The sequence below is a fragment of the Malaclemys terrapin genome, chromosome 3, assembly GCF_027887155.1.
Source record: "Malaclemys terrapin pileata isolate rMalTer1 chromosome 3, rMalTer1.hap1, whole genome shotgun sequence".
In the NCBI taxonomy this organism is placed as follows: Eukaryota; Metazoa; Chordata; order Testudines; family Emydidae; genus Malaclemys; species Malaclemys terrapin.
The window spans coordinates 97,357,572-97,384,870 of NC_071507.1; the positions used below are offsets into that span (position 1 = coordinate 97,357,572).

The 27,299-nt window shown below is 42.8% G+C and overlaps 1 protein-coding gene across 2 annotated transcripts in view; it reads right to left on the minus strand.

Moving 5' to 3' along the window:
* Window positions 1-999: 999 nt before the first annotated feature.
* Window positions 1,000-27,299, minus strand: part of GINM1 (glycosylated integral membrane protein 1) — a 35,230-nt gene continuing 8,930 nt past the window's right edge. Inside the window, exons 2-8 of one of the 2 annotated variants that reach the window (XM_054021541.1) lie at window positions 14,638-14,697; window positions 14,334-14,430; window positions 11,857-12,008; window positions 9,592-9,748; window positions 6,127-6,257; window positions 3,869-4,032; window positions 1,000-1,781 (exon numbers count right to left, since the gene is read on the minus strand). In XM_054021541.1, the coding sequence (XP_053877516.1) occupies window positions 1,682-1,781; window positions 3,869-4,032; window positions 6,127-6,257; window positions 9,592-9,748; window positions 11,857-12,008; window positions 14,334-14,430; window positions 14,638-14,697 (861 nt within the window). In that variant the 3' untranslated portion in view covers window positions 1,000-1,681. Of the gene's footprint in view, window positions 1,782-3,868; window positions 4,033-6,126; window positions 6,261-9,591; window positions 9,749-11,856; window positions 12,009-14,333; window positions 14,431-14,637; window positions 14,698-27,299 lie in introns of both variants that reach the window. The other variant, XM_054021540.1, reaches the window with a different exon arrangement.

The following is a 27,299-nucleotide window of genomic DNA, read 5'->3' on the forward strand; positions in this document are numbered from 1 at the left end:
AAGATATGAATGTCATCAATCAAATGTTCTTTGGTTTTCGTTTTGTTTTAATTGAATATTGGGATTTGTTCACCAGGGGGATCTCCTATGAACTCTTTCACTAGTCCAGAAGCTGGTCATCTTTGTGCTTGTTAGTTCCTGATACTGCGAATCTCAACACAAGAAGAATAAGATTCACTAAACAGTGGTGCCCATTCATCTTTAGCAAATTTTGCCATCTAAATGTTCCTGCATCTGTTAAAAGAAATTGTGACAAGACTAAGGTGCAAAAACTCTGAAACTTGTAACCGTTAATAAATTAAACTTGAGATGCATTGGGAAAAGCATTTCCTTAGATATGCTGTACAACTCTGATTAATACCAGACTATTTTGCCAGCACTGCTGCTGCGTCAGGGTTGCAGTCTACAAGTGTTGCAATTGTCTTTAGAAAGTGGAGACTAAGACATTAAACAGATCTGGTACACTTTCTATTAAAAATAAATGAATTGTAAACTGATTACTGGCAGATAACTTGGTCAAGGAAGGAATCTGTGTTCTAAAAGAAGCTTACTATTCAGGAGATGTACAAGTGAGTGTATGTCCTAGACTTTTAGGAGAAGTCCTGCTTTAAGAGTGGCCTTCTCCTAAAGTGGGATAACTACTTCCCCTGTTTAGGCGTGTGCCAATTTCTCATATACAGGAATTTTACTTAAAAAAAATTAAACTTTAAAGTAAGGCCAAAGATCAACTATTCTAAGGCCCACTGCCCTCAATCTTAAAGCAAGACTACACATGACTCTCTAGGGAGGTTATCTTTCTTGTAATATTCCTACTAGTTAGGGAATACAAATGGAAAGCTAAAAATCCAGCCTGTTTTTTTCTTCGGGTAATGTATTCTTGCAAGCCACTTCTCTACAGTTTGATTTCCTTTCAGTATATTTTTATATGCAGAGTAAACAAGTTAAATGTTAATTTATATGAACATTTGTGGGAAAACTATGCCTCCTGTACTCAAGACAGTAAACTAATGTCTTGTAAGACATTTGTGTTCTTGTTTCTGAAAAACTTTACACAATACCACAGGATATACCACAAGCATAGTAAACAAGTAATCTCAGTGGCTTACACAATTTCATATTAAGCCCCTTCCCTACTGAAAATTGTATCGAATAAAGTGCTTGAAATATCAAAAATTGCCTTAATACCTTGTTTTACATATATAGTAACTCCTTATTTTAATAATAAGAACATTTGTTGTTTTTACAAGGCACAGTCAAGGGTAATAGGTCTAAAACCAGGTTGACCAGCTTTGTTTTGGCTTGCAGGCACATGTGTAATCTCTTCCTTCTGTTCCTTTAGCCCATGCTTGAGATGATTGAAGATTATCACATTCTGTATTTCATTACCTAACTGCCTTATCTATGAATACAAAGGCCAATTTCCTATCCTAGCTGCTGCGAGAGTATTTAAAACCTGTCACAACCCTCATAATGGGAAGCTGTTGTTCCTTAGGAGCGAGAGGCTATGGAAAGAGGGGAGATCATTTTGGGCCTTAACCTTGAAATGTCCCTTTAAACACAAATCAGTTGACATACTATTTTCAGAATAGGAAACAAATAAGGTATTAAAGTTCAAGTGCCAAATTTCAGGTCCACTGAAGATTTGTACAAAGATTCAGACACAAACATGGTATTGAGTACATCATTTCTCCACTAAATTGTCTGTCTTCTCTGGAATATCTGAAGAGACCTTTATCACAACCACAGGTGCAGTGTTGATATCCTCCAGGTGAAGGACTCCTCTGAAAGACACATTACTTAACATTAGAAAAGGGTAGCTCTGTTTTGAGAATAATTTTTTCATTGTAAATCAACATATGAAGTAAGTGCAGACTTAATTTATTATCTATTAAATGAAGAGGCAGCATATGTATTGAGGCTTGAGGAAAGTTGCTTTGATATTTGGTGACTTTTGGCACATCATGTAAGCTTGTTTCTAATCTAAAATATCAGCATACGATTCAGTTCCTACCTCACAGATATTAAAACTTAATTGTTTAAGCTGCTTTCAAATCATCTTCCACCAGGAGCTATATTAATACTAAGCTAAAGTGCTGGTCAATGACTGGACATATTGTTGACAAGACACCTGCTTTTACAATAGAGAGCTCTGCTGTTCAATTACAGGATGAGTGTTCCCCATCTGCTTGATATCCCCTCCACTAAAATCAGACCTGCCACATGTCTCGTTCTAAGGTGATTTCTTTAATCCATAAAAGGTAGCCTGCAATTGAAAAATTACCTATCAAACTCTGTCAGCATAGACCCCACCTGTTGGAACAGGGGCCAGGAGTGATTAGGCCACATATATGCTTTTCAGTGGAAGGTTAAGGAATTATAGCTTATGTCCACCACTGTTTTTGACCACTTATTTACAAATCAGTACTTTGCTCCCATTGGCAGGCTGTATAATTAGCCTTTTTCTAGTTCTACCTAGTTTAAACAGGTGCCAGTATTAAGGCACTTGCTTGTTGCATGGAAGTAGTCAGATCCAATAAGTGTTGCTGTTTCCCTACTCTGATGGTAGATGAATTGCCCTGGCTTTAACATTGTGCTTGGTGTGAAGTGAAGATGGCAGGAGGTGACAGCAGGGCAGATGCCTTGGTAAAGGGCACTTTAAGTATATACCTTTTCAGTTTGCAAACTCTTTACTCCCAGAAGGGCTGTCAAGCACCTTGAGGCCTCTCACTCCTGCCTGGCTGGCTTTATTGCTTATACTGCTTTATATAATTTATTACAGCTGAAGACTTCAGCTAATTTGGGCACAGACAAGTCCACTGTGGCTCAGATTTGAGACATTTTCAGTTTTAACTCCATCTTCATGGTGGCCTGGCATTTTTTTTTCAGTATGTTAAAACTCTGAGGTATGTTGTCTTAACTGTGTTGGAAGTAAGTATACACTCCATGCCTTACTCACTGAGCTGATGTGCTTCTTACTCAAGGCAGCATAGCTGGGATATAGGAACCGATGACTGCACTCTACTCTACCAAGCTGCAATTAATGCTTTCCATTGTCAGAGCATTACACACACAAATTCACCCCCACCCTTATGAAAAAGGGAGGTAAATTGTCACCAGATGAAAAGAGGTGTATATAATTGACTCACATGATTTAGGCTTTGTCTACACTGCCAATTGAAAGACACCACTTTTGTCGTTCACAGGTGCTTAAAAAGGCTCCCTTCTCCCTCCCCAACAACATTTTTGCTGAGGCAAGTAGCAGTGTAAATGGCTCTGCTCCTTGTTAGCAGGAGTGCTCCCCTGCCAACAACATGAACCCTGCTCATAGGGGGTGGAAGTATTTTTGTCAGCAAAAGTGCAGACAAACAGCATTTACACTGCCTGACTTTTAGTGACATGGCCGTGTCACTAAAAGCTGTGACAAAGCCTGTGTTTTCAAAGCACTTCACTGTCCTTGACTGAAAGTGTAGCGTTATTGCTAAAGCCAGGTTGTGTGGCAAAATTAGGATAGAAACAGAATGTATGGCTCTTAACCTTGTTTGACTACACTGCCATTGCAGAGCTTCAGATATTTGGCCTTTCTGTTCCTGAGATGAATGCTATAGAGAAAGCCTACCCCTCACAGATTGTCTTCAGAGAGCTGCTGCTACGCATGTGAAATGGTGATCATGCATTAACAATTTAATAGGTGGTACTGACCTGGTTTTTTTCAAACGTCTTTATAAGAAATCACTTACAGCGGAAAGCTAATGACTGCCTTTTTGTGGAGTGGTAGCAGACTCTCCACATCATGAGACTGGTCAATGAAAGGAGACAGTCTTATAACTACAACCATAGCTTTTTTTGGGAGTATGCAAGAATTACTCACTTGTGTTCGCAGGAAGGGAAAAGCACTTTTAAGATTCCTAAAACTAGAGCTGCTCCTACAACTCCAGTCCCAATGACTTCTATCAGCTTAAAGAACACAGGAAAAGATTTAAGCCAGAACCCGCACAGCTCTTTTCTCAAGTATTCCACCCACTGGCACATGACCTGAAACCAACAAACATGTTAAGATAGACATATTTCAGAAATGAGTGCAGTCTAGCTACTGGTGAATCTCTACAAGATGCATTAGCTCTGTTTTAAATGTATAATACAGTTCATACACTGCTTTACATATCACTAATTGACAGTCTCCCTGCTCAGGAAGATTTGACACATGCAAATCTGAAATACAACCTTAGCAGAGTCATATGAGAGGAGATCCCATTTTTGGGTGGGGAGCTGAGATCCACAGAGTATCCGGAGGCAAGGCTATAGTGAAGCTTAGATGTAGATTACACATGCTACTTGGGACCAGAATAGCATTTCCCATTGCAGTGTGTAGCAGGGAAAGGGTTACTGGTGATGCAGCAGCAACATTATATTGGCTATGAAGCACCTTTAAGGGCTGCCTGATAGAGCACAAGAAGGTAGAATGTTTGGAGGAGAACCCTGGTGATTTTTTCAACTATCAAACAATGCCGGGCATTAACCTGCTGCAGCGGTGACTTGCAGGTAGTGTTTCGTTTTCACTGTGCTCGCTTTTTGTATCTGATTGCAACAGTCTCTAAAACAGGAGCATTGTAGCTGTAACTATACTCCCAGGTGAGGAGAGTACTGAACAGAATCTGTGTGTGTGATTGTTGCTGGCCTCTAAGGGTATGTCTACACAGCAAAGAAAAATCCATGGCTGGCCCCTGCCAGCCAACTCAGCGTCAGGCTGCGGGGCTGTTTCATTGCTGTGTAGACTTCCAGGAGTCCACACACCAAATAAAACAGCGCCTGAGCCTGCTGGCACAGGCCAGCCACAGGCTATGTCTACACAGCAAAGAAAAACCCAAGTATGCCGAGATGTGAAATATGGAGTGCTGGGTACTGGAAAGTCCCTCCTCTGAAGGAACTATTCATTCCTTTCAGCGGTCTTTGCTCTTGCTGTAGTCAAACTGGCTCGTCTACTTTTCAAAGAGTAGGTGGGCTTCCTATCTGACAACTATAAGAGAAGAAGTAGTAGGAAGAAAGTCGGCATTTGAACAGAATAAAGTTTTCCAGGCCACCAGAAGCAAAGTTCTAGCATCTCTAATTATCTTTTTTGACCTTTTCCTCTAGAATACAAAAACAAGGGGATATGAACTGAAACTGAATGGCAACTGATTTTAAAATGGAAAGGAACTACTTTACAACACACATTATGGAACTCTGTCACAAGACAGAAAGGTCAGAGCTTATATGGATGTCTAAATACTTCTGAGTAATAACTGTTACATGAGATATGTTAAAAAAACAATTTTAGAAGGGTAAACACCATTTCTCAGAGTATAAACCAAGTGGAAGATTAGGAAGAAAATTCCACTATGGGTGGGTTATTTCTCAGTTGTATACTAGAGAAGTATACACTTTCCTTTTGAAGCATCTGGTACTGGCCACTCTCAGAAACAGGAGATGGGACCAGATGGATCACTAGTATCATACAACAGCAATTACTACCATTTTATCATATAAGACAATGTATCCTCAACAAAATGGCAGCTGGAAAAGTTGCAATTTCAAGTAAAACAGGGCTGAGAATTAAAATAGCCTTTGCAACAAAGTCAATGTATCATGTTGCTTTTTTCTACATACCAAAAACCCTCCAAGAGATGGAGTTTTGAGAACAAAACTCAATCACATGCTTTTTTTTAAAAAATAAATAAATAAATAATCCCTAGAATAGCTTTCATAGCCTCTAGAAAGGCACCATATGTTTGCTGAAATGGCATGTGGATGGCCTTCGTGTTGCAATGCACAACTTACTGAATCATGCTTGGGGGGAGGAGAAGGGGTGTCTGGCTTCCTTTCCTAGCCATGGATTAAGGTGGAAAATTTACTGCTTTCTGCTTGATTCCAAAGAAGGAGAGACTAAGATTCTGTAACATTAGCACTATGCTAATCAACACAAACTTAATTGTCCAGTCTTGTCAACAGCACTCCCAACTGCTGTTATTTTCTTCTAGATTTCTCACTTGCTCTTATCCATTTCCAGTGCTAAACACAAAATTAGAGAAAGTTCTGATTCAGTTTTAACTGGGACTTAAGATGGACACCATAAGTATTTTAAACAATTACCTTATAAGATGATGGAGGCTCTGTCCTGAGAGGAGTCTCCGGTAACTTGCCAGGTAATGTCTCTTCATCTACTGTAGTTTCTACTTGCCTGAGGAGGTAGTGACTGGTTGGTTGCAGTGGGCCTTGAACATCTGCTAAAGAAGAAAGGTTAATTAAACCTTTTTAGCTTCTCCATTTCACCCACACAACTTCTGGTGGAGCAGTATATGATCTAATGATGCACACAGCAAGCAAAATAAATTGATGCTGCATGTGTGTGCGCACTGCAAGGTTATCTAAGTTTATAATGGAAATACAAATAATTAAAGCCAACATTTTCATTTGACCTTCAGAATAAACCCTGAAAGAAACTGAGGTAGCATTACTAGGCAGATTCAACTGTGAACTTGAGCTGTCATCTGCTAAAAGGTGAGAAATAAAATTCATCAAGTCCCTTAGTAAACCCATAAGAGAATTTGATTAATAGAAACTGAATTCTGACCACATTTTCAACATAAAGTAAAATTTGGTAACTCAAACTATATAGAAAAGGACCAGACAGGAACTTATTTTACAGAACTCAATTCTTGCCTTGAGAGAGCTTCAATGGTAACCTTTATTGTAGGATGGCAGAAATGGCAAATACAACTCAGCTAGGAGAACTACAGTAATATTAGATTCCCCCATCATCTTAAGTGCCATTTCAGAAGCACCTCTGAAGCAAAAAGGCATTTGAAAAGAGAACCAAAAAAAAACCAGCACACAGAATGCTAAAGTGCTAAAATAAGGCATAACCAATAACACTGCTCTACAATTTTTGAGAAGTCGTCTGCTTCAGAGATAAAATGTGCTATTTATTATGTATTTTGATGTGCTGAATTCAAATATGACAATTAAAACAACTGATTGGCTACTGTTTAAGATATTTCAGTTTTTACATTTTATGTCTATGTATATTGTTAGTAGAGTTTTAATCATAAATTGTAAACCTAGGTCTTTTCATAGGTTTATGGTTGCTTTACATGATAATATTTCACCTGTCCTGTTTATGTAACACTTTAAAAATCAGCAAAAGGGTTATATAAATAAAATTTATTATGAAACAAGGCAAAAAACTATTATGTACATAGTTTAGTCCTATTCAGTGTCTACTCGGCGCTTCTTGGCTTGTCTCTTGTATTCATTAAATGGAGCATCTCTTGTCACTGTCCAGCAATAGTCTGCAAGCATTGATGGGCTCAATTTGCCCTGATAGCGTTTCTCCATTGTTGCAATGCCCTGGTGAAATTGCTCGCCGCTTACTGCTCTGCAGTTCGGTGGAAAAAAATATCTAGATGAGAGTGCAAAAAAATCTATCTTTAGTGACATGTTGCAACAAGGCTTTTCTATGCCTTGAGGAGGTTTTCCACCAACAACCTGTAGTTGTCTGCCTTGTTGTTTCCGAGAAAATTTATTGCCACTAAGTGGAAGGCTTTCCATGCCGTCTTTTCCTTGCCACGCAGTGCATGGTCAAATGCATCATCTCGAAGAAGTTCACGAATCTGAGGACCAACAAAGACACCTTCTTTTATCTTAGCTTCACTTAACCTTGGAAATTTTCCACGGAGGTACTTGAAAGCTGCTTGTGTTTTGTCAATGGCCTTGACAAAGTTCTTCATCAGACCCAGCTTGATGTGTAAGGGTGGTAACAAAATCTTCCTTGATTCAACAAGTGGTGGATGCTGAACACTTTTCCTCCCAGGCTCCAATGACTGTCGGAGTGGCCAATCTTTCTTGATGTAGTGGGAATCTCTTGCACGACTATCCCATTCGCAGAGAAAACAGCAGTACTTTGTGTATCCAGTCTGCAGACCAAGCAATAGAGCAACAACCTTCAAATCGCCACAAAGCTGCCACTGATGTTGGTCATAGTTTATGCACCTCAAAAGTTGTTTCATGTTGTCATAGGTTTCCTTCATATGGACTGCACGACCAACTGGAATTGATGGCAAAACATTGTCATTATGCAGTAAAACAGCTTTAAGACTCGTCTTTGATGAATCAATGAACAGTCTTCACTCATCTGGATCGTGAACCATGTTGAGGGCTGCCATCACACCATCAATGTTGTTGCAGGCTACCAGATCACCTTCCATGAAGAAGAATGGGACAAGATCCTTTTGACGGTCACGGAACATGGAAACCGTAACATCACCTGCCAGGAGATTCCACTGCTGTAGTCTGGAGCCCAACAGCTCTGCCTTACTCTTGGGTAGTTCTAAATCCCTGACAAGGTAATTCAGTTCACCTTGTGTTATGAGGTGTGGTTCAGAGGAGGAGGATGGGAGAAAATTTGGGTCCTGTGACATTGATGGTTCAGGACCAGAAGTTTCATCCTCTTCCTCTTCTGACTCAAGTGAGAATGATTCTGGTGCATCAGGAACCGGCAGTCCTTCTCCGTGGGGTACAGGGCGTATAGCTGATGGAATGTTTGGATAATGCACAGTCCACTTTTTCTTCTTTGACACACCTTTCCCAACTGGAGGCACCATGCAGAAATAACAATTGCTGGTATGATCTGTTGGCTCTCTCCAAATCATTGGCACTGCAAAAGGCATAGATTTCCTTTTCCTGTTCAACCACTGGCCAAGATTTGTTGCACAAGTGTTGCAGCATATGTGTGGGGCCCACCTCTTGTCCTGATCTCCAATTTTGCAGCCAAAATAAAGGTGATAGGCTTTCTTAACCATAGTGGTTATACTGCGCTTTTGTGATGCAGAAGTCACTTCACCACAAACATAGCAGAAGTTATCTGCACTGTTCACACAAGTACGAGGCATCTCTGCTCACTTTGGCTAAACAGAAATGTGTCCCTTTGCAAAATCAAACACTGACAAATAAGAAAGCATGACACTGTATGATTTCTAGAGCTGATATAGGGCAATTTGTTCAGCAGAGTGATGTAAGCTTCGTTATGATTGCATCATCCATGACTTCTAGGAATAACATGATGCAATTCATATCATGTATGACTCAATACCAGCTTCAGATTGCATCATTCATTGTTTTGCCTAAAAAGCAAGTACTGTCCAAACCCAGTCATAGTTTTATTCACAGATCCAGTCCAAGATGTATTTTAGTCATTTCTGGTTTAAATTGAGATCCTTTCCCTTTATAACTTACTTATCCTCCGCCATTCCCAAGTCAAGGGTCGTATATACTGACCCAATAGCATATCTTGAAAACTAGAGCCAATCAACAATTTTAAGCATCATTTTCGTTCTCAGTGACCCAGAATTAGTAAAGTTTGACTACATTTATTTCAGAAGCATTTTGGCTGTAGAGCAGTGTAATCTCTTAATGAACAGAAGAGTGTATGTCTTGAGCAAGTCAGTTCACCTCAGCTTCCCTCTCAATGAAACAGGGATCGTGAAACTTGCCTGTCTTTGTCAAATGCTTTGTGATCTATGCATTAAAAGCATGATGTAAGTGCTATATATTACATACCTTTTCCTGAGAGATTGGGAAGTGTAAATAACATGTCATTGTCCCTGGGGATGGAATACAGCATGCTTTCCTTCAGAGGAACAGTATGGTTTGAATGTCTAAGTACTCTCAGGCCCTTAATTAATATGTTTATTTCAGTAACCTCCTCTTGCTGAACCTGCAAAGGAGAAAAATATTGGAATTCTATATCTGTTTTAAAGTAAGGGTGAGGCAGGCCACTGGCTAAAAACAAGCTCAATTAAAATACTCTAGCATGAAGATTTTTGTGGATGCACAAATATTATTAACATAATGAACAGTATTTCTTTGTATTTACTTATACATTAGCAGAAGTGCGTTAAAGGTTGGGAAGGTGCCTGTTCCTGCAAGAAGGTGTGTTAATATGATCAGCTTGATTTTCAAGAGTTGTACCCAACTCATTATGGCTATGATTCAGAAAGGTATTTAAGCACCTGCCTCACTTCAAGCATGTGAGCAGTCCCAGTGAAGTAAATAGGATTTTGCACGTGCTTTAGTATACTGCTGAACTGAGGCCTATGCTACTGGCCATTCACTAGGCACTACTGCTATCATTTCCTACTTTACCAAGTCTGACATCAAGGGATAATGCATTTTTACACAGGTGTATTTATCTGCATAGCCAGTGAGGTGATTTCTGATGTGACCTACAGCAGTTCAGCTTGTCAACAAAACAAGTTCTGCCAACATGATTAATATCTCCATTTGTCCTTCCAGCAGCTTACGCTTACCTACTCTTTCTTTAATGTAAAGCTACAATATTCAGAGAAGGGAGTGGCACAACACTGATGTAACAAAGTTATTAAAAAGTACAAAGAGAATATGCATATTTTGTTAACCATATTTATACTAGATTGACCTAAAACATAACAAAACAATCTCATATTTTTCCTCCACACAAATATTAGGTGATGTATTATTTTGACTTATTCTTTATTTCTAAAAAATGCTCATTAGAAGTACTGACTTATGAGGAAAAAATTTCAGTGTGAAGAGTAATAGAACAGCTGTTCAAAATACAAGACCAGGAACTGACAGAAATCCGGCGTGTGCATTGGGTCCAGGACAAAGACTGCAACATGGAAGTTTGTAAACAAAAAGGAATGCAGTAGGATGTAAGCTATTAGCTGGATCCTGCCCTTAGGCGATGCACAGTATTGCGTAGCTCAGAATTAAAACTACTGCATAATGTGAATCATCTGTTCACTGTCAGCTGATAATCAAGATTGCATGCAGTGTTGGTATCAGGATATTAAGGAGACAAGGTGGGTGATCAACTTCTGTTAGTAAGAGACAAGCTTTTGCGCTATACAGAGCTCTTCTTCAGGTTGAAAAGGGTGAAAGCCCCAGACAGAAATAAAGCAATTTAATATGCTAGTACTAATACCCTATCAAGATTTGAAGTATATTGTATAGAATAGTAAAAGATCTGAAACAAAGCATTACTACTATATGGTAGTCACAGTAGGAACCAGTGCAACGCATGCTTAGGCTACATTTTTTCATAATAAAAGGTGTAATACACACTTACATTCTAAAACACTTGAAACAATGAATTACCAGATCATTTTAAGAAGCTATAGTCACAATTATTTTGACAAATGTACTACCTGTTAAATGTCTGTGCATGCACAGTAAAAGGAGAATAAGACATTTGGATAATTCCTTATTAACAAAATCACTCCTCTACTGCTGTGGTAAATTTCATAGTGAAATCTCAACAAAAACTAGAGCCTGTATAAGACAGAAATGTATACTAAACCATAACCTGGAATTTCTACTTGCCACAACAACTTGTATCATTAGGTATGCTCAGTGCAGAACTTCTCTGGTTTGAAGAGTGAGTGGCTAACAATTTATGCAAAATTTTGAAAAATAAAGTGCTGCATACTTTCCATTTTTTTGTTGACAGATATTTCCTGAATTCTCATCTCAACTATAATTGAGAAACATCTTTCCATAGCAAATTAGATTATTTTTTCTTAAGAGCTCATTTGCCCTCGGTGTGTCTCTCCTAAAGCCTGTCTGTGATTATTATTTTCATGGCAACTACCAAGTTTTTGGGGATAGGGGATTGCTTAAAATTCACACAATATTCTATAAGGAGACAAAATAGTCTAGGCCTTGATCCTGCAAGGTGCTAAGCACTTTATCCCCAATCCAGCAAAGCACTTAAGCATATGAGAGTTAAAACGTGTAAATTACCATTCTGATTTAGAATGGGCAAATAAGCATGATTAGCGTTACCTCTCTCCCATCGATTTCGGTCACCTCTTCCTGAATGACAATCAACTGCAAATTTGATCTGGATGCCAAGGGCCACTCACGAAACATGATGCGAACACTGACAATTCCCCAATGCCTTTGATCCAATAGGTTATCAGAGTTTCCAGTTTCCACTGTCAACAGATAATTATGCAGTGCACAAAGTCACAAAAAGAAACAGAAGTCCCACTCACCCTCATGACCTTACTACTCACAACCGCCTCATACCCGCCACCGCAAAGTCTACCATGATCACACACTCAACAGCCCTCCACCTCTCTCTCAATGTTTCCTGGACACATCTACTGTCCTCCTCCCCAAACACCATGCTCCCACCACTAGTGAGTGTGTGTTAGATGTGAAAGAGAGTTTGTTGTGGAAATGAAGAGCAAGTTTGCACTGAGATTTTGATGTGCGGGTGGTCAGGCATATGAGTTGAGGCTGGTCTGGATGTCACATCCAGGCCGCTGATGCACTGCACAGCTTGTTAGTGTTGGGAGGCACAAGGTGTTTGGCCTTGTTTCTTCAATCACCCAATAAGACCCTAAAATGTGCATTGCTTTTACAGTAAATCCCCTTAATATCAAATATTTTTTTAATTTAAAAAAGTTTTTTTTTATTTATGCAGCAATGCCTTGCATTATGAGAAAAATATGGCCAGATACGAGAAAAATATTAAGACCTATATAAATTTATATCTCCCAGTGGACCCACAAGCTTGTTGAACGTTTCCTGAATTACGATATTGAATATACAGTTAAAGGGCCAAATCCTAAGAGATGCAAAAGCACCTGCAGCTCCCCATCCTCCCAACCTTTAAATGCCAAGTCCCCTGAATTCTGATTAAGTTTAATGGGAACTGAAGACATTCAGCGCTTAGCAAAATTGAACCCATTGATCTCAATAAGAGTTACAAGTGCTTAAGAGGTTCTGAGCAGGATTTAGCAAAGCTCTTAACACAGAACTACTCAGAACACTAAGACTTCTGTCTAGGGCAAGAACTTGGATACTTAGGGCCTGATTCAGACCTCAGATAAAGTCAGTGTAGTTAATTTGCTTTTACGATAACATAAAAGATATCAGAATGAAGACCTTAGTAATCCTATAGCACTTAGAACTTTATCAGTGTTATCTAATTAGATAATGTGCAAATCCAAGTATCAAAACACTTTTGATTGGCAGTCCTTGCACAAGACAACAACACTGAACTAGGGGAAGGAGAACAGACATGTGCAACAAATCTCGAAGAACAACATTTACAGAACAGGTTAGTAACCGTTCCTTCTTTGAATGACTGCATGTGTCCATTCCACTTCCGGCTTGAATTGGAAATGGGCAACAGGAAATGGATCATTTGGTGATTACCTGTTCTGTTCATTCCCTCTGGGACACCTGGCATTGGCCATGACAGGATACTGGGCTAGATAGACCTGTGGTCTGACCCAGTATGGCCATTCTTATCAACTGCTTGTGAGTCACTTGAGGTGGGTTTCCGAGTCCACCTGAACAATGACCGAAGGACTGCTCATCAGAACTTGGCATCATCTCCAGAATGCTGAGATATGGAATAATAAGTAGTAAAGGTGTGTACTGAGGGCCAAGTTGCAGCCCTACAAATGTCTGATATAGGCACATGCGCTAAAAGCACTGCAGAAGTTGCTTGAGATCTTGTCGAGTGTGCTATCACCTTGCTTGGCAGCACTATGTTGGCAATGTCATAGCACAGGTATATACAGGAGGAAATCTGGGACAAGATCCTCTGCAGCAAGACTCGGGGGGTAGGGCCTTTATCCTGTCTGCGAGTGCTACAAACAGTTGAGAAGATGATCTCAACAATCTAGTTCTAGCCAAGTAAAAAGCCAACATCCATGGTATGGAATCTAAACACTTCTGAATGCCAGCCCTTGCACAGGAGGTACAACATTGAACTAGTGGGGGAAACAACAGCTTCCCCCATTACAGACAGTATAAAATATCAGGATTGCAACACCTACACAACAGCATCTTATATGTGAGAAACCTGCAGTCCCAATGTAGGTGGAATAATGACAATGGCAAAATATACTTAAAGATCAACATAATCCTAATTCCTATTTATCCTACTCAAACTCTCTTTGGATGTGTGCCACCCAACATAGAGAGACAGCCATTAGCAGTGGGGAGTTGCATTATTATATTCACATTACCCAGTCTAGTGCAAAACCGTCCCCTTTCAAAAATATACACAAGGTCTGTATTTCAGGTGAAACCGTGTAAATACAAGGACATGACTAGGACATGGAAACATATGAGGATGTAAGATTTTGTTACATGTTGATTCTAAACACATCCTAACTCTGTAAACGTGTTGTTTCCAAATATTTCTGACCTTCAGAGAGCACCTAGCAATGAATTATTTGTTATGTCCTCTAGGTGACATGGAAGCAGATATCCGAGATAAAGAATTGAGCAGTACTCACATATTAAAGTTTGACACTTAATTCGGGTAACACCTCTCTTCATAGGAAAGTCATTTACATATATCTGTCCACTGTTGTAGGTGATATTAAAGACAACCTTAAAAAAATAAAAGATAGTTGGCAAAATATTAATATATAGTCAGATTTTCAGTTTAATAAATAATGTAAAGAACAGATTAGAGAGTCACTATTGTATAAAATACTGAAATGAATAAGTCATCAGAAAAATCTGCGAAAGCACACATTCACAGGTAGAGTTTGGTTCATAACTTACTAATATGTTGAGTAAACAAAAACAACAAACCTGTGCTTCTTGAGATTCTTCACTGGTTTCCAACATAGTAACATTAACTCTGATGTTCTCCTGAAAAAAATAGTATTGAGAAAATAAATGTTGAGTCCTGTAAAATGAGTCCCACTTTACTGAAGAATAAATGACGTGTAGGACAAGTGAGCACATTCCCTATGCTCACTTTCTGGCAAAGTGCAGCTAGTGGAATATGCTTACTTATCCCACACATCAGTTTTTAAAGAGGACTAATTACAAAAGAATGATTATCACTCCCTGTTAAGTGAAAAAGAGTGATTTTTTTTTTTAAATGAAGATCAAGAAAACGTGCCATGTTTCCACATACCAATATGCTTGAGATGGAGTCAATTATAGCGAGAGCCCTACCAAATTCAGGGCCATGAAAAATGCATCACGGACCATGAAATCTGGTCTCCCCCCATGAAATCTGGTGTTTTGCGTGCTTTTACCTTGTACTATACAGATTTCACAGGGGAGACCAGAGTTTCTCAAATTGGCGATCCTGACCCAAAAGGGAGTTGCAGGGGGGGGGGGTGTCACAAGGTTATTTTAGGGAGGTCGGAGTATTGCCACCCTTACTTCTGTGCTGCTTTCAGAGCTGGGCAGCTGGAGAGCAGCAGCTGTTAACCGGGCACCCAGCTCTGAAGACAGTGCCCCGCCAGCAGCAGCGCAGCCGGAGAGTGGCGGCTGCTGACTGAGGGCCCAGCTCTGCAGGCAGCAGCACAGAAGTAAGGGTGGCAATCCCATACCGTGCTATCCTTACTTTTGTGCAGCTGCTGGTGGCGGCTCTGCCTTCAGGGCTGGGCTCCCGGCCAGCAGCCGCCACTCTCCAGCTGCCCAGCTCTAAAGGCAGAGCTGCCACCAATAGCCGCGCAGTGCCGCAACTCCCCCCCTACAATAACCTTGCGACTCCCCCGCCAACAACTCCTTTTTTGATAAGGATCCCTACAGTTACACCACCATGAAATTTCAGATTTAAATAGCTGAAATTATGAAATTTATTATTTTTAAAATCCTATAACCATGAAAATTGACCAAAATGGACTGTCAATTTGGTAGGGCCCTAAATTATAGCAAATGAAGACAGAAGAAACCTAATATGGCAGAATTTCTCAATCTGTGGGTCATGACCAAAACTTGGGTCATCAAAATGTGCCAAAAAGGGTCATGTGGAAGACAAAGCATGGGGAGGAGTTTCCTATCCTGGGAGAGGCAGTTGCAGAGCCCACTCTGCACTCACCCTGCAGCTGGAGCTCCAACTCTGTCAACCTCTCATTTGTCTCTCGTACCTTCCTTATAGCTCCAAAACCGGCCACTGTCCATTCCGGTCTTCAAAGAACACCTCCCTTGAACCTGACACACACTAACTACTGTCCCATTGTCACTCTGCCCGTTCTCAACAAACTGCTTGACAAAGTAGTTTTTAATTTCCCCATTTGCTTTTCATACAACCTTAACTGATTTCAACCTGCTTTTTGCTCTGGCCATAATCTGGAAAATTGTCTTCTCCTTAGAGACAAATCTTTTTCTGCTGTTGATACCTTCTTCCCCTTACTCATTTTCCTCAACTCAGTGCAGCCTTTTTGACTGCATTTTCTTGTACAAACTTCATAACTAAAAAAGCACCTCAGAGTCCCTCAAATCACTTTTTTACTTCTGCTCTCTTTGATCCCCTCTACATTGGGATTTGAACCATGTTTTAAGAGAGAGAGTTTGGGGTCACATAGACTTAAGTCAGGGGTTCTCAAACTGGGGGTCGGGACCCCGAGGAGGTTGTGAGGTTATTACATGGGGGGTTGTGAGCTGTCAGCCTCCACCCCAAGCCCCATTTCACCTCCAACATTTATAATAGTGTCAAATATATTAAAAAGTGTTCTTTAATTTATAAGGGGGGGGGGGTCACACTCAGTGGCTTGCTATGTGAAAGGGGTCACCAGTACAAAAGTTTGAGAACCACTGACTTAAGTGGGTTTTTAGAAATGGCTTTATACAATTTAGATTGTAAGCTCTATGGGACAGGGAATGTCTTACCATGTGTGTGCACTGCACAACAGGGCCCCAATTACTCAATGGGTCTTTATTATAATAATTTAGTCTCATCTACGCTGGTCAGTCCAAACCGCATTTAAAAATTATTTAGATGGAACAAGGTTTAAATCGAGTATAAACATTCCACAAAGCCCAAGAGATAGTAGTTCTCCGGGAAAATGGCTCATTATTTATCTATCAACCACAGATATTTTGTCCCCAGTAAAATGGGGTTGAAAACCGTTTGGCCACTAATGTACAAAAGGCAATTTGCTCCTCAATGTCTGTTACAGGAAGCAGATGTCTCCCATTTTCAGAACTAGAAACAACCATTCAGGAAAGATGAAGCTCACCAGCTTATTTACATAACTAATATCAGTTACTGCCAATGTAAATCAGATTCATAATAAAATTGTAGAACCCAACCCATTGGGCTTTCAGCCAGCTCCCTCATTCTAAACATATTCTTCTCATCTGGCCCATATTAAGAAATATTAAAAAAACCAAAACATATATCTAATCTAATTCTTGATTTAGCATTAAGAGCTGTATTGTATCTTTTACCTCCCAGCCTTACACAGCAGAGATTACTACTCCCTTCCTCTTGTGATTTCCTAACTTCTTTTGCTTTGCCAAGTAACGCTGAGTGATCCACAGGGTACATTTTCCAGGCAGTCTTAATCTTCCCACACTTTTTAGGATTCTGGTGCATTTTGAACATATTTATGCAAAAGGTATTTATACAAAATCTTTATAGAATGATGCAGAATGACTCACTCTGATTATGAGTTGGGGGGGAAACTGTGCCACTGTTGCAAAAATAATTAAAAGGGAGGAAGGAAAGTCCATATTTCAAAAGTGTTTGCTTGGGAAATGAAAGGGTGTAGCAGGACATGCTGAGTCTTCAGCTAACTCAACACCTTGTCACTCAGCTCCCCACAACTGTATGTTAATTGGGACTTAACTGGAAGACAGGTAACTGACCTAAGGTGCCAATTAACTGAGTAGAGCTACAGCTGAGGGGCTAATTGAGGGGCAGCAACCCCCAGCAGCTGGGATTTTATGAGCACACAGGAAGGAAGTGCTGGAAGCCTGAATGAAGGCAGAGGTAGACCTGACTAGCTACTACTCGTACTGTTCCCTTCCCTAGAAACAAGTGGGGAAGCTGGTTATGGACTCTAAATATATGTAAATAACAATACCAGCTGTGGTCTGTGGAAAGATTATTATTAAAGTTAATGTTTAAAATTAAATATACACAAGCTAAGAGGGAAGGTACTGTACACGGAAGAGGTGGAGTGGGGGCAGGGCCTGTGGCAGAGCCAGGGATTGAGCAGTGAGCACCATCCGGCACATTGGAAAGTTGGCGTCTGTAGCTCCAGCCCGAGTCGGTGCCTATACAAGGAGCCGTATATTAACTTCTGAAGAGGCGCATGTGGCTCTGGAGCCACAAGTTGGGCACCTCTGTCATAGTGTCTAGTCCTAAATTAAAATATTCTGAACTCCCACTTGAATGGGAATTTTAACTGCATATGTTTAAGAAGTTTAAAAAAATGAAAGTGAGCAGTTGTCTCCTGTCCATAAACTGCCAAAGTTATGGACTGTAGTCATAGTGCCTGGACATTCAAAATGCTTTGAAATGTGCAACATCAAAAAGGTTGCAGCTCTTGACCTAGTCAGAACAGTTTAGTCTGCCACAACACACACCCACATCAGCCTGTAGCCCTTGCAAAACATACAGCCACATCTGTGTTCATGGCTTGCAGAACCACATGAGCAGCAATCATGCTCTTCCCATTCCCAATCCTCAGGGCCTTCAGTTCCAACTCTGTTCATAGCTAGATAGGACTAACTCTCCTGCTCAGTGACCATTTGACTTTTTTGTTCCTCCTCTATCCATAATCAGCTTGTCTGCCCCCCAAAAATTTATCAAAGGAAAAAACGGTTACTGATCTTTCGTAACTGTTGTTCTTCAAGATGTGCTGCTCACGCCCATTCCATGCTAGGTATGCGTGCGCTACGCACAGTTGCCAGATATTTTTCCCAGTGGTATCCATGGGGACGGCCATGGTGCCTCCGGAGCCCCACGTTCCTGCGTCGGTATAAAGGGCGTTGCCAGCCCTGTACCCTCTCAGTTCCTTCTTGCTGGAAACTCCGACAGTGGAGCAGAAGGGCAGGTCATGGAGTGGACACAAGCAACACATCTTGAAGAACAACAGTTACGAAAGATTAGTAACCTTTTTTTCTTCTGGGAGTGCTTGCTCTTGTAGATTCCATGCTAGGTGACTCACAAGCAGTATCCCCGGAGGTGGGATCAGAGTTCCTGGACGTGCTGATTGCAACACGGCTCTAGCGAAATCGGCATGGCCACGGGCCCATTAGGTGATAGCATAGGGGGATGCGAAGATATGAATCAACGACCATGTTGCGGCCCTGTAGTGTCCTGGATCATAGGCGCCGACTCCGTGGGTGCTCCGGGGCTGGAGCACTCACGAGGAAAAATTAGTGGGTGCTCTGCACCCACCGGTAGCCAAGCTCCCCTCACCTCTTCCCCTGAGCGCGCCACATCCCCGCTCCTCCACCTACCTCCCAGCATTTCCCATCCAGCCACCATCAAACAGCTGTTTGGCAGCGTTAGCACGCTTTGGGAGGAAGGGGGAAGAGCAGGAACACAGCGCGCTAAGGGGAGGAGGCAGGGAAGAGGCAGGGCCGGGGTGGGGATTTGGGGAAGGAATTGGAATATTGCAGAGGAGAAGGGGTGGGAAGAGGCGGGGCAGGGCCTCATAGAAGGGGTGGAGTGGGGATGGGGCAGGGGCAGAGGGGGAGGGGTCAAGCACCCATGGGAAAGCAGGGAAGTTGGTGCCAATGTCCTGGATTGGTATCTGCACGAAGAACACTGCTGACGAAGCCTGGGCCCTTTGTGGAATGAGATGTCCCGGTGGCCAGAGACGGGACCTTCAACTGCTCGTAACAAGCTCGGATGCAAGCAGTGATCCAGGATGATATTCTTTAGGATGACACCGGTAGTCCTTTTGTTCTGTCCACCACACCTATGAAAAGCTGCACAGCCTTGCAGAAGGGCTTAGTCCTTTCAATATAGAAGGACAGGGCCCATTTAACATTTAAAGCAGGGGTGGCCAAAGTGCGGTTTGCGAGCCACATACAGCTCTTTTAAAGTGCAGCTCGCGGAGTCCCCCACATCCCCACCCCATTCTCCACTACCAGACTGGGGTAGGGGGAGCTCAAGGCTTTTGCCCTGTGGCAGGGTGGTGGGGCTTGGGGCTTATGCCCTGCGGGGAGGGAAGTCTGCAGGAGGCATCTGCTGGGGCTCAGGGCTTCAGCAGGAGCAGGGCTGAAGCCCCGAGCCGCAGCTGGCATGCCCCACAGGACTGAAGCCCCGAGTCCCAGCTGGCATGCCCACCTCTCAAACTTCTGTAGATTATCATAAGTGGCTCAGTGTGTCAGTAAGTTTGGCCACCCCGATCTAAAGTATTTATCCAATGTTCCTCATCAGTGCTGTGAGGCTTTGGAAAGAAGTGTCCTGATTATCATGGAACTGCAACACTACCTTTGGTAGGAAGGGCGGGTGGGGGCCCTTGTCCTTGAAGAACACCATACAAGGGGGTTCTGAAGTCAGGGGCTTTGATTTCGGAGACCCTTCTGGCCGACATAATTGCCACTAGGAAAACAACCTTCCATGAGAGGAGCAGTAGAGAACAAGATGCCAACAGCTCAAAGGAGAGTCCCGCGAGCCTTGACAGGACCAGCTTTAAGTCCCACGGGGGAAATCGGTTCACGGACTTGTGGGTAGCATCTTTCTAAACCCTTAAGGAACCTGATAGTCATCTCATGGGAAAAGACTGATATGCCTTGGACCCAAGGATGGAAGGTAGAGAGGACTGACAAGTGAACCTTGACTGATGACAGTGCCAGATCCTGGTGCTTCAGGTGGAGCAAGTAGTCCGAGATGGACTGCAGAGAAGACCGAGACGGAAAAAGATTCCATTCTGAGGCCCAACAAGTGAAACGTTTCCACTTAGGTAGGTAGCCCTGGTGGAGGGCTTCCTGCTACCTAGCAAAACTTGCTGGACCTGCTCCTCGGGGTTCAGCCATACAGAAGCCATGCCGTCAGGTGTAAAGAGGCAAGGTTTGGGTGAAGCAACTGGCCTTGATATTGTGAAATCAAGTCTGAATGTGGTTGCAGCTCTAGTGGAGTTGCCACTGAGAGGTCCAGAAGCGTGCCAAACCAATGCTGGTATGGCCACACCGGAGCTATCAATATAACTTTCACCTTGTCCCTCTTGATCTTTAGGAGGACCTTGTGAACCAACGGGGATCGGCGGGAAGGCATACATCAGTTCATTTGCCCACGAGAACAGGAAGGCATCAGACACAGAGCCCTGGCTGAGTCCGCGCACTGAACATAACCATTTGCCTTTCCTGTTATGTCTGGTGGGGAAATGGGTCCACTTAGGGAGTCCCCCACTTCTGGAAGATAACGCTGACTGCCTCTGGGTGAAGAAACCTCTTGTAGCAAAAGGAAAAGGACCTACTGAGGTGATCCGCCAGCGCATTCTGCTCTTCTGGGAGATGTACCGCCTTGAGAGGGACGTCGTGGTTCACACGAAGGCCCATAGTCAAAGGGCCTCTTCAGAAAGGGCTGAGGAGCGAGCTCCCCCTTGCTTGTTGACATAAAACATCAAGGCTGTGTTGTCCATCGAGACCTGCACAACCCTGCCTGACAGCTGGGGAAGAAATACCTTGCAGGCCAGGCGTATTGCCCTGAGTTCCCTGATGTTTATATGTAGGGAGAGTTCTTCCTGGACCAGAGACCCTGGGTCTGACATTGCTGAGGTGGGTTTGGTCCCACCCCCGGTCTGACAGCCTCTGTGCTGTTGAAGAGGATGAAAGTCTCAGGGAAAGAGAACAAGCAGAGGGAAACGATCCCATAGTTGGGACCCTCCTTCCAGATGATGTGGTATTCTTTCACAATGAGGATACCTCTCCAGGGGAGGGAACTCCAGTTATGGGCAATTCAATCATTAGAAACATAGATAGCTGGGTTTGTGATGACCAGGAGAACTGCATAGTGACTTGTCTGCCTGGTGCGAAGGTGCGGATCTCTCCAGACATCTAGATAGACTTATGTGTAGTGCTGGGGAGGAGCTAGCGGTCAAGGTACATGTAGGTACCAATGACATAGAGAACGATAGGTGAGAGGTCCTGGAGGCCAAATTTAGGCTGCTAGGTAAGAGATTGAAGTCCAGAATCACCATGATAGCATTCTCTGAAATGATTCCAGTTCCACGCGCAGGGCCAGTTAGACAGGCAGAACTGCAGGGTCTCAATGCATGGATGAGATGATGGTGTAGGGAGGAAGGGTTTAGATTTATTAGGAACTGGGGAAACTTTTGGGAAAGTGGGAGCCTATACAGGAAGGATGGGCTCCACCTTAACCAAAATGGAACCAGGCTGCTAGCACTTAAAATTTAAAAGGTCTTAGTTGTTAAACTAAGGGCTGGGAAAAAGCTGACCGGTGCGGAGGAGCATGTGGTTTGGACAGAGACAACCCTGAGGGGAGGATCTATTAATGGAGATTCTCTATGTCCTAATAAGGAGGAGAGGATGGAAGATGATAAAATACAAGTAGGATCTGATGAGAAACAGTCAAATGAAAAAAAGTCCCATTCAATTACATCATGTAATGACAGACAGCTAAAAAGTGACAAATTTTTCAAGTGTTTATATACCAATGCTAGAATAATAATAAGATGGGTGAACTAAAGTGCCTCGTGTTAAATGAGGATATTGATATAATAGGCATTACAGAAACATGGTGGAATGAGGATTACCAATGGGACACAGCAATACCAGGGTACAAAATAAATCGCAAGGACAGAACATGTCATGCTGGTGGGGGAGTGGCACTATATGTGAAAGAAAGCGTAGAATCAAATGAAGTAAAAATCTTAAATGAACCAATCTGTACCATAGAATCTCTATGGATAGTAATTCAATGCTCTAATAATAAGAATATAGCAGTAGGGATATATTACTGACCACCTGACCAGGATGGTGAGAGGAACTGTGAAATGCTCAGGGAGATTAGAGAGGCTATTAAAATAAACCCAATAATAATGGGGAATTTCAACTATCCCCATGGTGACCGTGTACTCCATATGATGTTATGAAAATATGCTAATGAGTGTGAATATAATGTAACTGGGACATGCTTCATGCAAAAGGTCTCTTGTAAAGCATCATTACAAAGCTTTCAGAGTAGCAGCCGTGTTAGTCTGTATCCGCAAAAAAGAACAGGAGTACTAAATTTGTTAGTCTCTAAGGTGCCACAGGTACTCCTGTTCTTATTACAAAGCGTATAATCTACTGAGTGTGATCATCCTATTTGTATAAATGTACCATTCTTGTATCTGAAACTAGAAATATGAAATATAACTCTGAGGTCCTATTGTAGTTATGCAAAGTGTGGGCCATTAATGGTGGCTTGGAATCTTGATGGCTCCCATTAACCAGGACAATTGGTTGTAGATGGCTCTGTTTACTTGTAAGTCTTCCTGTGTACATGTGTTCTGGCAAGTGGGCAATAAAGTCCTACAGTGACATGTGATCATGTCACCGGAATCCATCTTTAACCTGGTGCTTTTCCATTTAGAAGAAGGGTGGGAAGCCAGAGAGGGACAAAGGATTCCTGCCTTGTGCAAAAGATATATAAGGGGGTGGAACAGAACAAAGGGGGCTGCAGTCATGAGAAATCCCCTAGCTACCACCTGAGCTGGATCAAGGACTGCACTGGGGAAAGGATTGGGCCCAGACTAGAATGAGGCTAGTCTGTCAAAGAAGCTTATTGGAACATCGCTGAGGGTGAGATTTACCTACATTTGGTTTCCTACTGTATTAGGCATTAGACTTGCATGTTTTATTTTACTTTGTTTGGTAATTTACTTTGTTCTGTCTGTTATTACTTGGAACCACTTAAATCCTACTTTCTATATTTAATAAAATCACTTTTTACTTATTAACCCAGAGTATGTATTAATACCTGAGGGAGAGGGGCAAACAGCTGTGCATCTCTCTCTATTAGGGTGACCAGATGTCCCGATTTTATAGGGAGAGTCCCGATTTTTGGGTCTTTTTCTTCTATGGGCTTCTATTACCCCCCACACCCTGTCCTGATTTTTCACACTAGCTGTCTGGTCACCCTACTCTCTATCAGTGTTATAGAGGGCGGACAATTTAGGAGTTTACCCTGTATAAGCTTTATACAGGGTAAAACGGATTTATTTGGGGTTTGGATCCCATTGGGAGCTGGGCTGGAGACAGGAGCACTTCTTAAGCTGTTTTCAGTTAAGCCTGCAGCTTGTGGGGGACGTGCTTCAGATGTGGACCTGTGTTTGCAGCAGGCAAGCGTGTCTGGCTCAAACAAGGCAAGGTTCTGAAGTCCCAAGCTGGCAGGGAAAATGGGCTCAGTGGTAGTCCCAGCACATCAGGTGGCAGTCCCAAAGGGATTTCTGTGACCCAACCCGTCACACCCATACTGACTGGGTACATGTCACCTCAGGACGGGAGGCAGAAATAAAGTTTCTTGACACCTTAAATGACTGCTTCTTGGAGCAGCTAGTCCTGGAACCCACAAGAGGGGAGGCAATTCTTGATTTAGTCCTAAGCGGGCACTGCTCTGTTCTCCGAGCAGACAGACTCCAAGCTGCACAGCCTCAAAGACTTAAGAGCCACGCTCCGCTCTCTAGCCCTATATGCTCTCCCGGCTTTCAGGAAGCATTTCAGACCTCAACAGCCATAAGAACAGAAGAAAGGCCATACTGTGTCAGACCAAAGGTCCATATAGCCCAGTATCCCGTGTTCCAACAGTGGCCAATGCCAGGTGCCCCAGAGGGAATGAACAGAACAGGTAATCATCAAGTGATCCATCCCGTCGCCCATTCCCAGCTTCTGGCAAACAGAGGCAAGGGAAACAGAGATCATGGAAGCACCATGCCCGGTACTGCCTCCAGGTGGTGCCAGAGGATTGGTGACCAATGCTGGGTCAGGGACTGCTGCAACAGGGTCATGAAGGTGCCACAACCGCTGGTGCCAAACAGGAGCTCTCTACCCCCTGCGCCCTCTCCAGTAGTCCTGGCTGGCATGGGACCTTGGGTGGTGAGTGGTATCGGGAGAGACATCAAGTCCTTTGCAGCCTGGAAAGCCTCCGGAGTCGAGGGGGCCAACAAGGATGAGGTACCACAACCGCTCCCCAGAATCGGACGTGGGCTCCAAATTGGGCTTGGTACACCAACCATGGCTCTGGAGAGGACAAATGGCCCGGCACGGGTCTCACATCAATTGCTCCCTTCTTATCGCTCTTTGGCACCAGAGAGCGTCCTCTCCCAGCACTTGTGCTTCTTCCTGAGCGCCGGTGCTGGGGAACGGTGCTGGGAAGAGCACAGAGGCTGAAGTACTCAGTGCCAATTCGGAACAGGACGGCTCAGAGCCTTCAGGTGGATGTCTCTGACTTTCTGAGTCCTTGGTCTGAAGCCCTTGTAGATTTTACACTTCTCCTAACGTAAGCTTCCCCGAGGCACTTTAGACAAGGCGAACACGGGTCACTCATAGGCACAGGCTTGCCGCAGGAGGTGACAGCTTGAAGCCCAGGGACTGGGGCATACCCAGTACCTAGGACAACATCTCTCTAAGACTAGGACAACTATCTGTACCATATACACTCAGAGTAACTAAGTCTGCTAACTACAACAACTATATACAACAGATCAGAGTCCAAACCACTATTAGGAAAGCCTTGCAAGAGCAAGAAGGTGATTCCAAGCAACCGTGATGGGCGATAAGAAGGAACTGAGAGGGCATGGAGCTGGCAGCGCCCTTTATATCGGCACATGTGCGTGGGACTCCAGGGGGAACTAGGGATGACCCTGCAGATACCACTGAGGGAAAAATCTCCGGCACCTGTGTACATGGCGTGCACACACCTAGCATGGTATCAACATGAACAAGCACTTGAAGAACAACATTTATTCCTGTTGCCATATGTACCCATCTTGCATGCACATAACAGAGGCCTTTAGAGGATTACCAACTATGCTAAGGTACATTCTAAACAGATTTTAGGCCATGTCTACACAAGCAAGCTTACAGCGACACAACTCTACCAATGCAGCTTCGCCCCTGTAAGATCGCTCATGTAGCCACACTATGCCAACGGGAGAGAGCTCTCCTGTCGACATAATAAAACCACCTCCACGAGCAGCAGTAGCCATGTAGGCAGGAGAATCTCTTCCAACAACATAGCCCTGTGCACACTACCACTTGTGCCAGTGAAACTTATGTCGCTCGGGAGTGTGTTTTATTCCACACCCCAGAGAGACATAAGTTTTACGAACATATGTGGTAGTGTAGACATGGCCTCAATATTTTTGGTGCTAAATGATAGAGTCTCAGTCACCCTTGCCCCAATTGTATCTGCGCTGGTGCAGAAACATTGCACTGACACAAATAGTGGGTTGTTAATTCTGACAGCTATAATCTATGCAAGCAGTGTTGTAGCCACATTGGTCTCAGGATATTAGCGACACAAGGCGGGTGAGGTAATACCTTTTACTGGTCCACCTTGTATCTTTAATATGCTGAGACCAACATGGCCGAGAGTCACCTTCTCTCAATTATAATTTATTACAGCTAGTCAGAGAACCTCGTAAGCCTCATTCCTAGAGGGCTTAGTTTGCTGAGGATACAACTACACTGCAGTAAAAGACCTGTGGCACCGCTGGCCCAAGTCAGGCTTGTGGGGCTAATATTGGCAGTGTAGCTGTTGGGGGGGGAGAGGGGGGAGGTCTCAGAGCCTGGGCTGCAGCCTGAGCCTGAACCTCAACTACACAGCTATTTTTGGCCCCACAGCCTGAGCCCTGTAAGCCTAAGACAAATTGACCCAGGCTCTGAGACTCAATGCTACAGTTTTTTATTGCAATGTAGACATACCCAGAGAGTCCCCACCACAGTTGTGCTTTAGCACAATTCACAACCATTTCGTGAAGAGAGAAAGAAACCAGGAAGTAAACTCAGGTTTCCTACCTTACAGTACAGGATAGGCCAATACTGGAATTGCTACCACTTTTTTATTAATTAATTATGATTATTCTTTAAATAAAGTTACTTGGAGGAGAACTTTGCTGGTGTATGAATTTATTACAATCTTGTATTAGCAGGACAATTGACCAGATAACCCAGCAGATCTTTCCCGTTTCATGCTTCTATGATAAGACACTTTGCAGTTCACAACTATTGTAATCAGAGGATGTTTAGTCACAATTTAAATATTAACACAAAACTATCCAGCTTTTTAAAAAAAAATCAAAGGTCTAAGTTCACATGTCTCATGAAGCATCCTCTAATTCCAACAGAGGTAACCTTTAAAAATGGTACCAAAATAAAACCAACTATTCAAAAACTCCAAATTTACTTTATAACCTCCCTTCTCCACTCGATCCCACCCAACAACAACAAAAACCACAATTAACTATACACCACAAAATTTTCTTGCCCCAATCCTGTAGCACTGAAATCACAGGAGCAACACTGGGGCCTACAGCACTACAGTACTC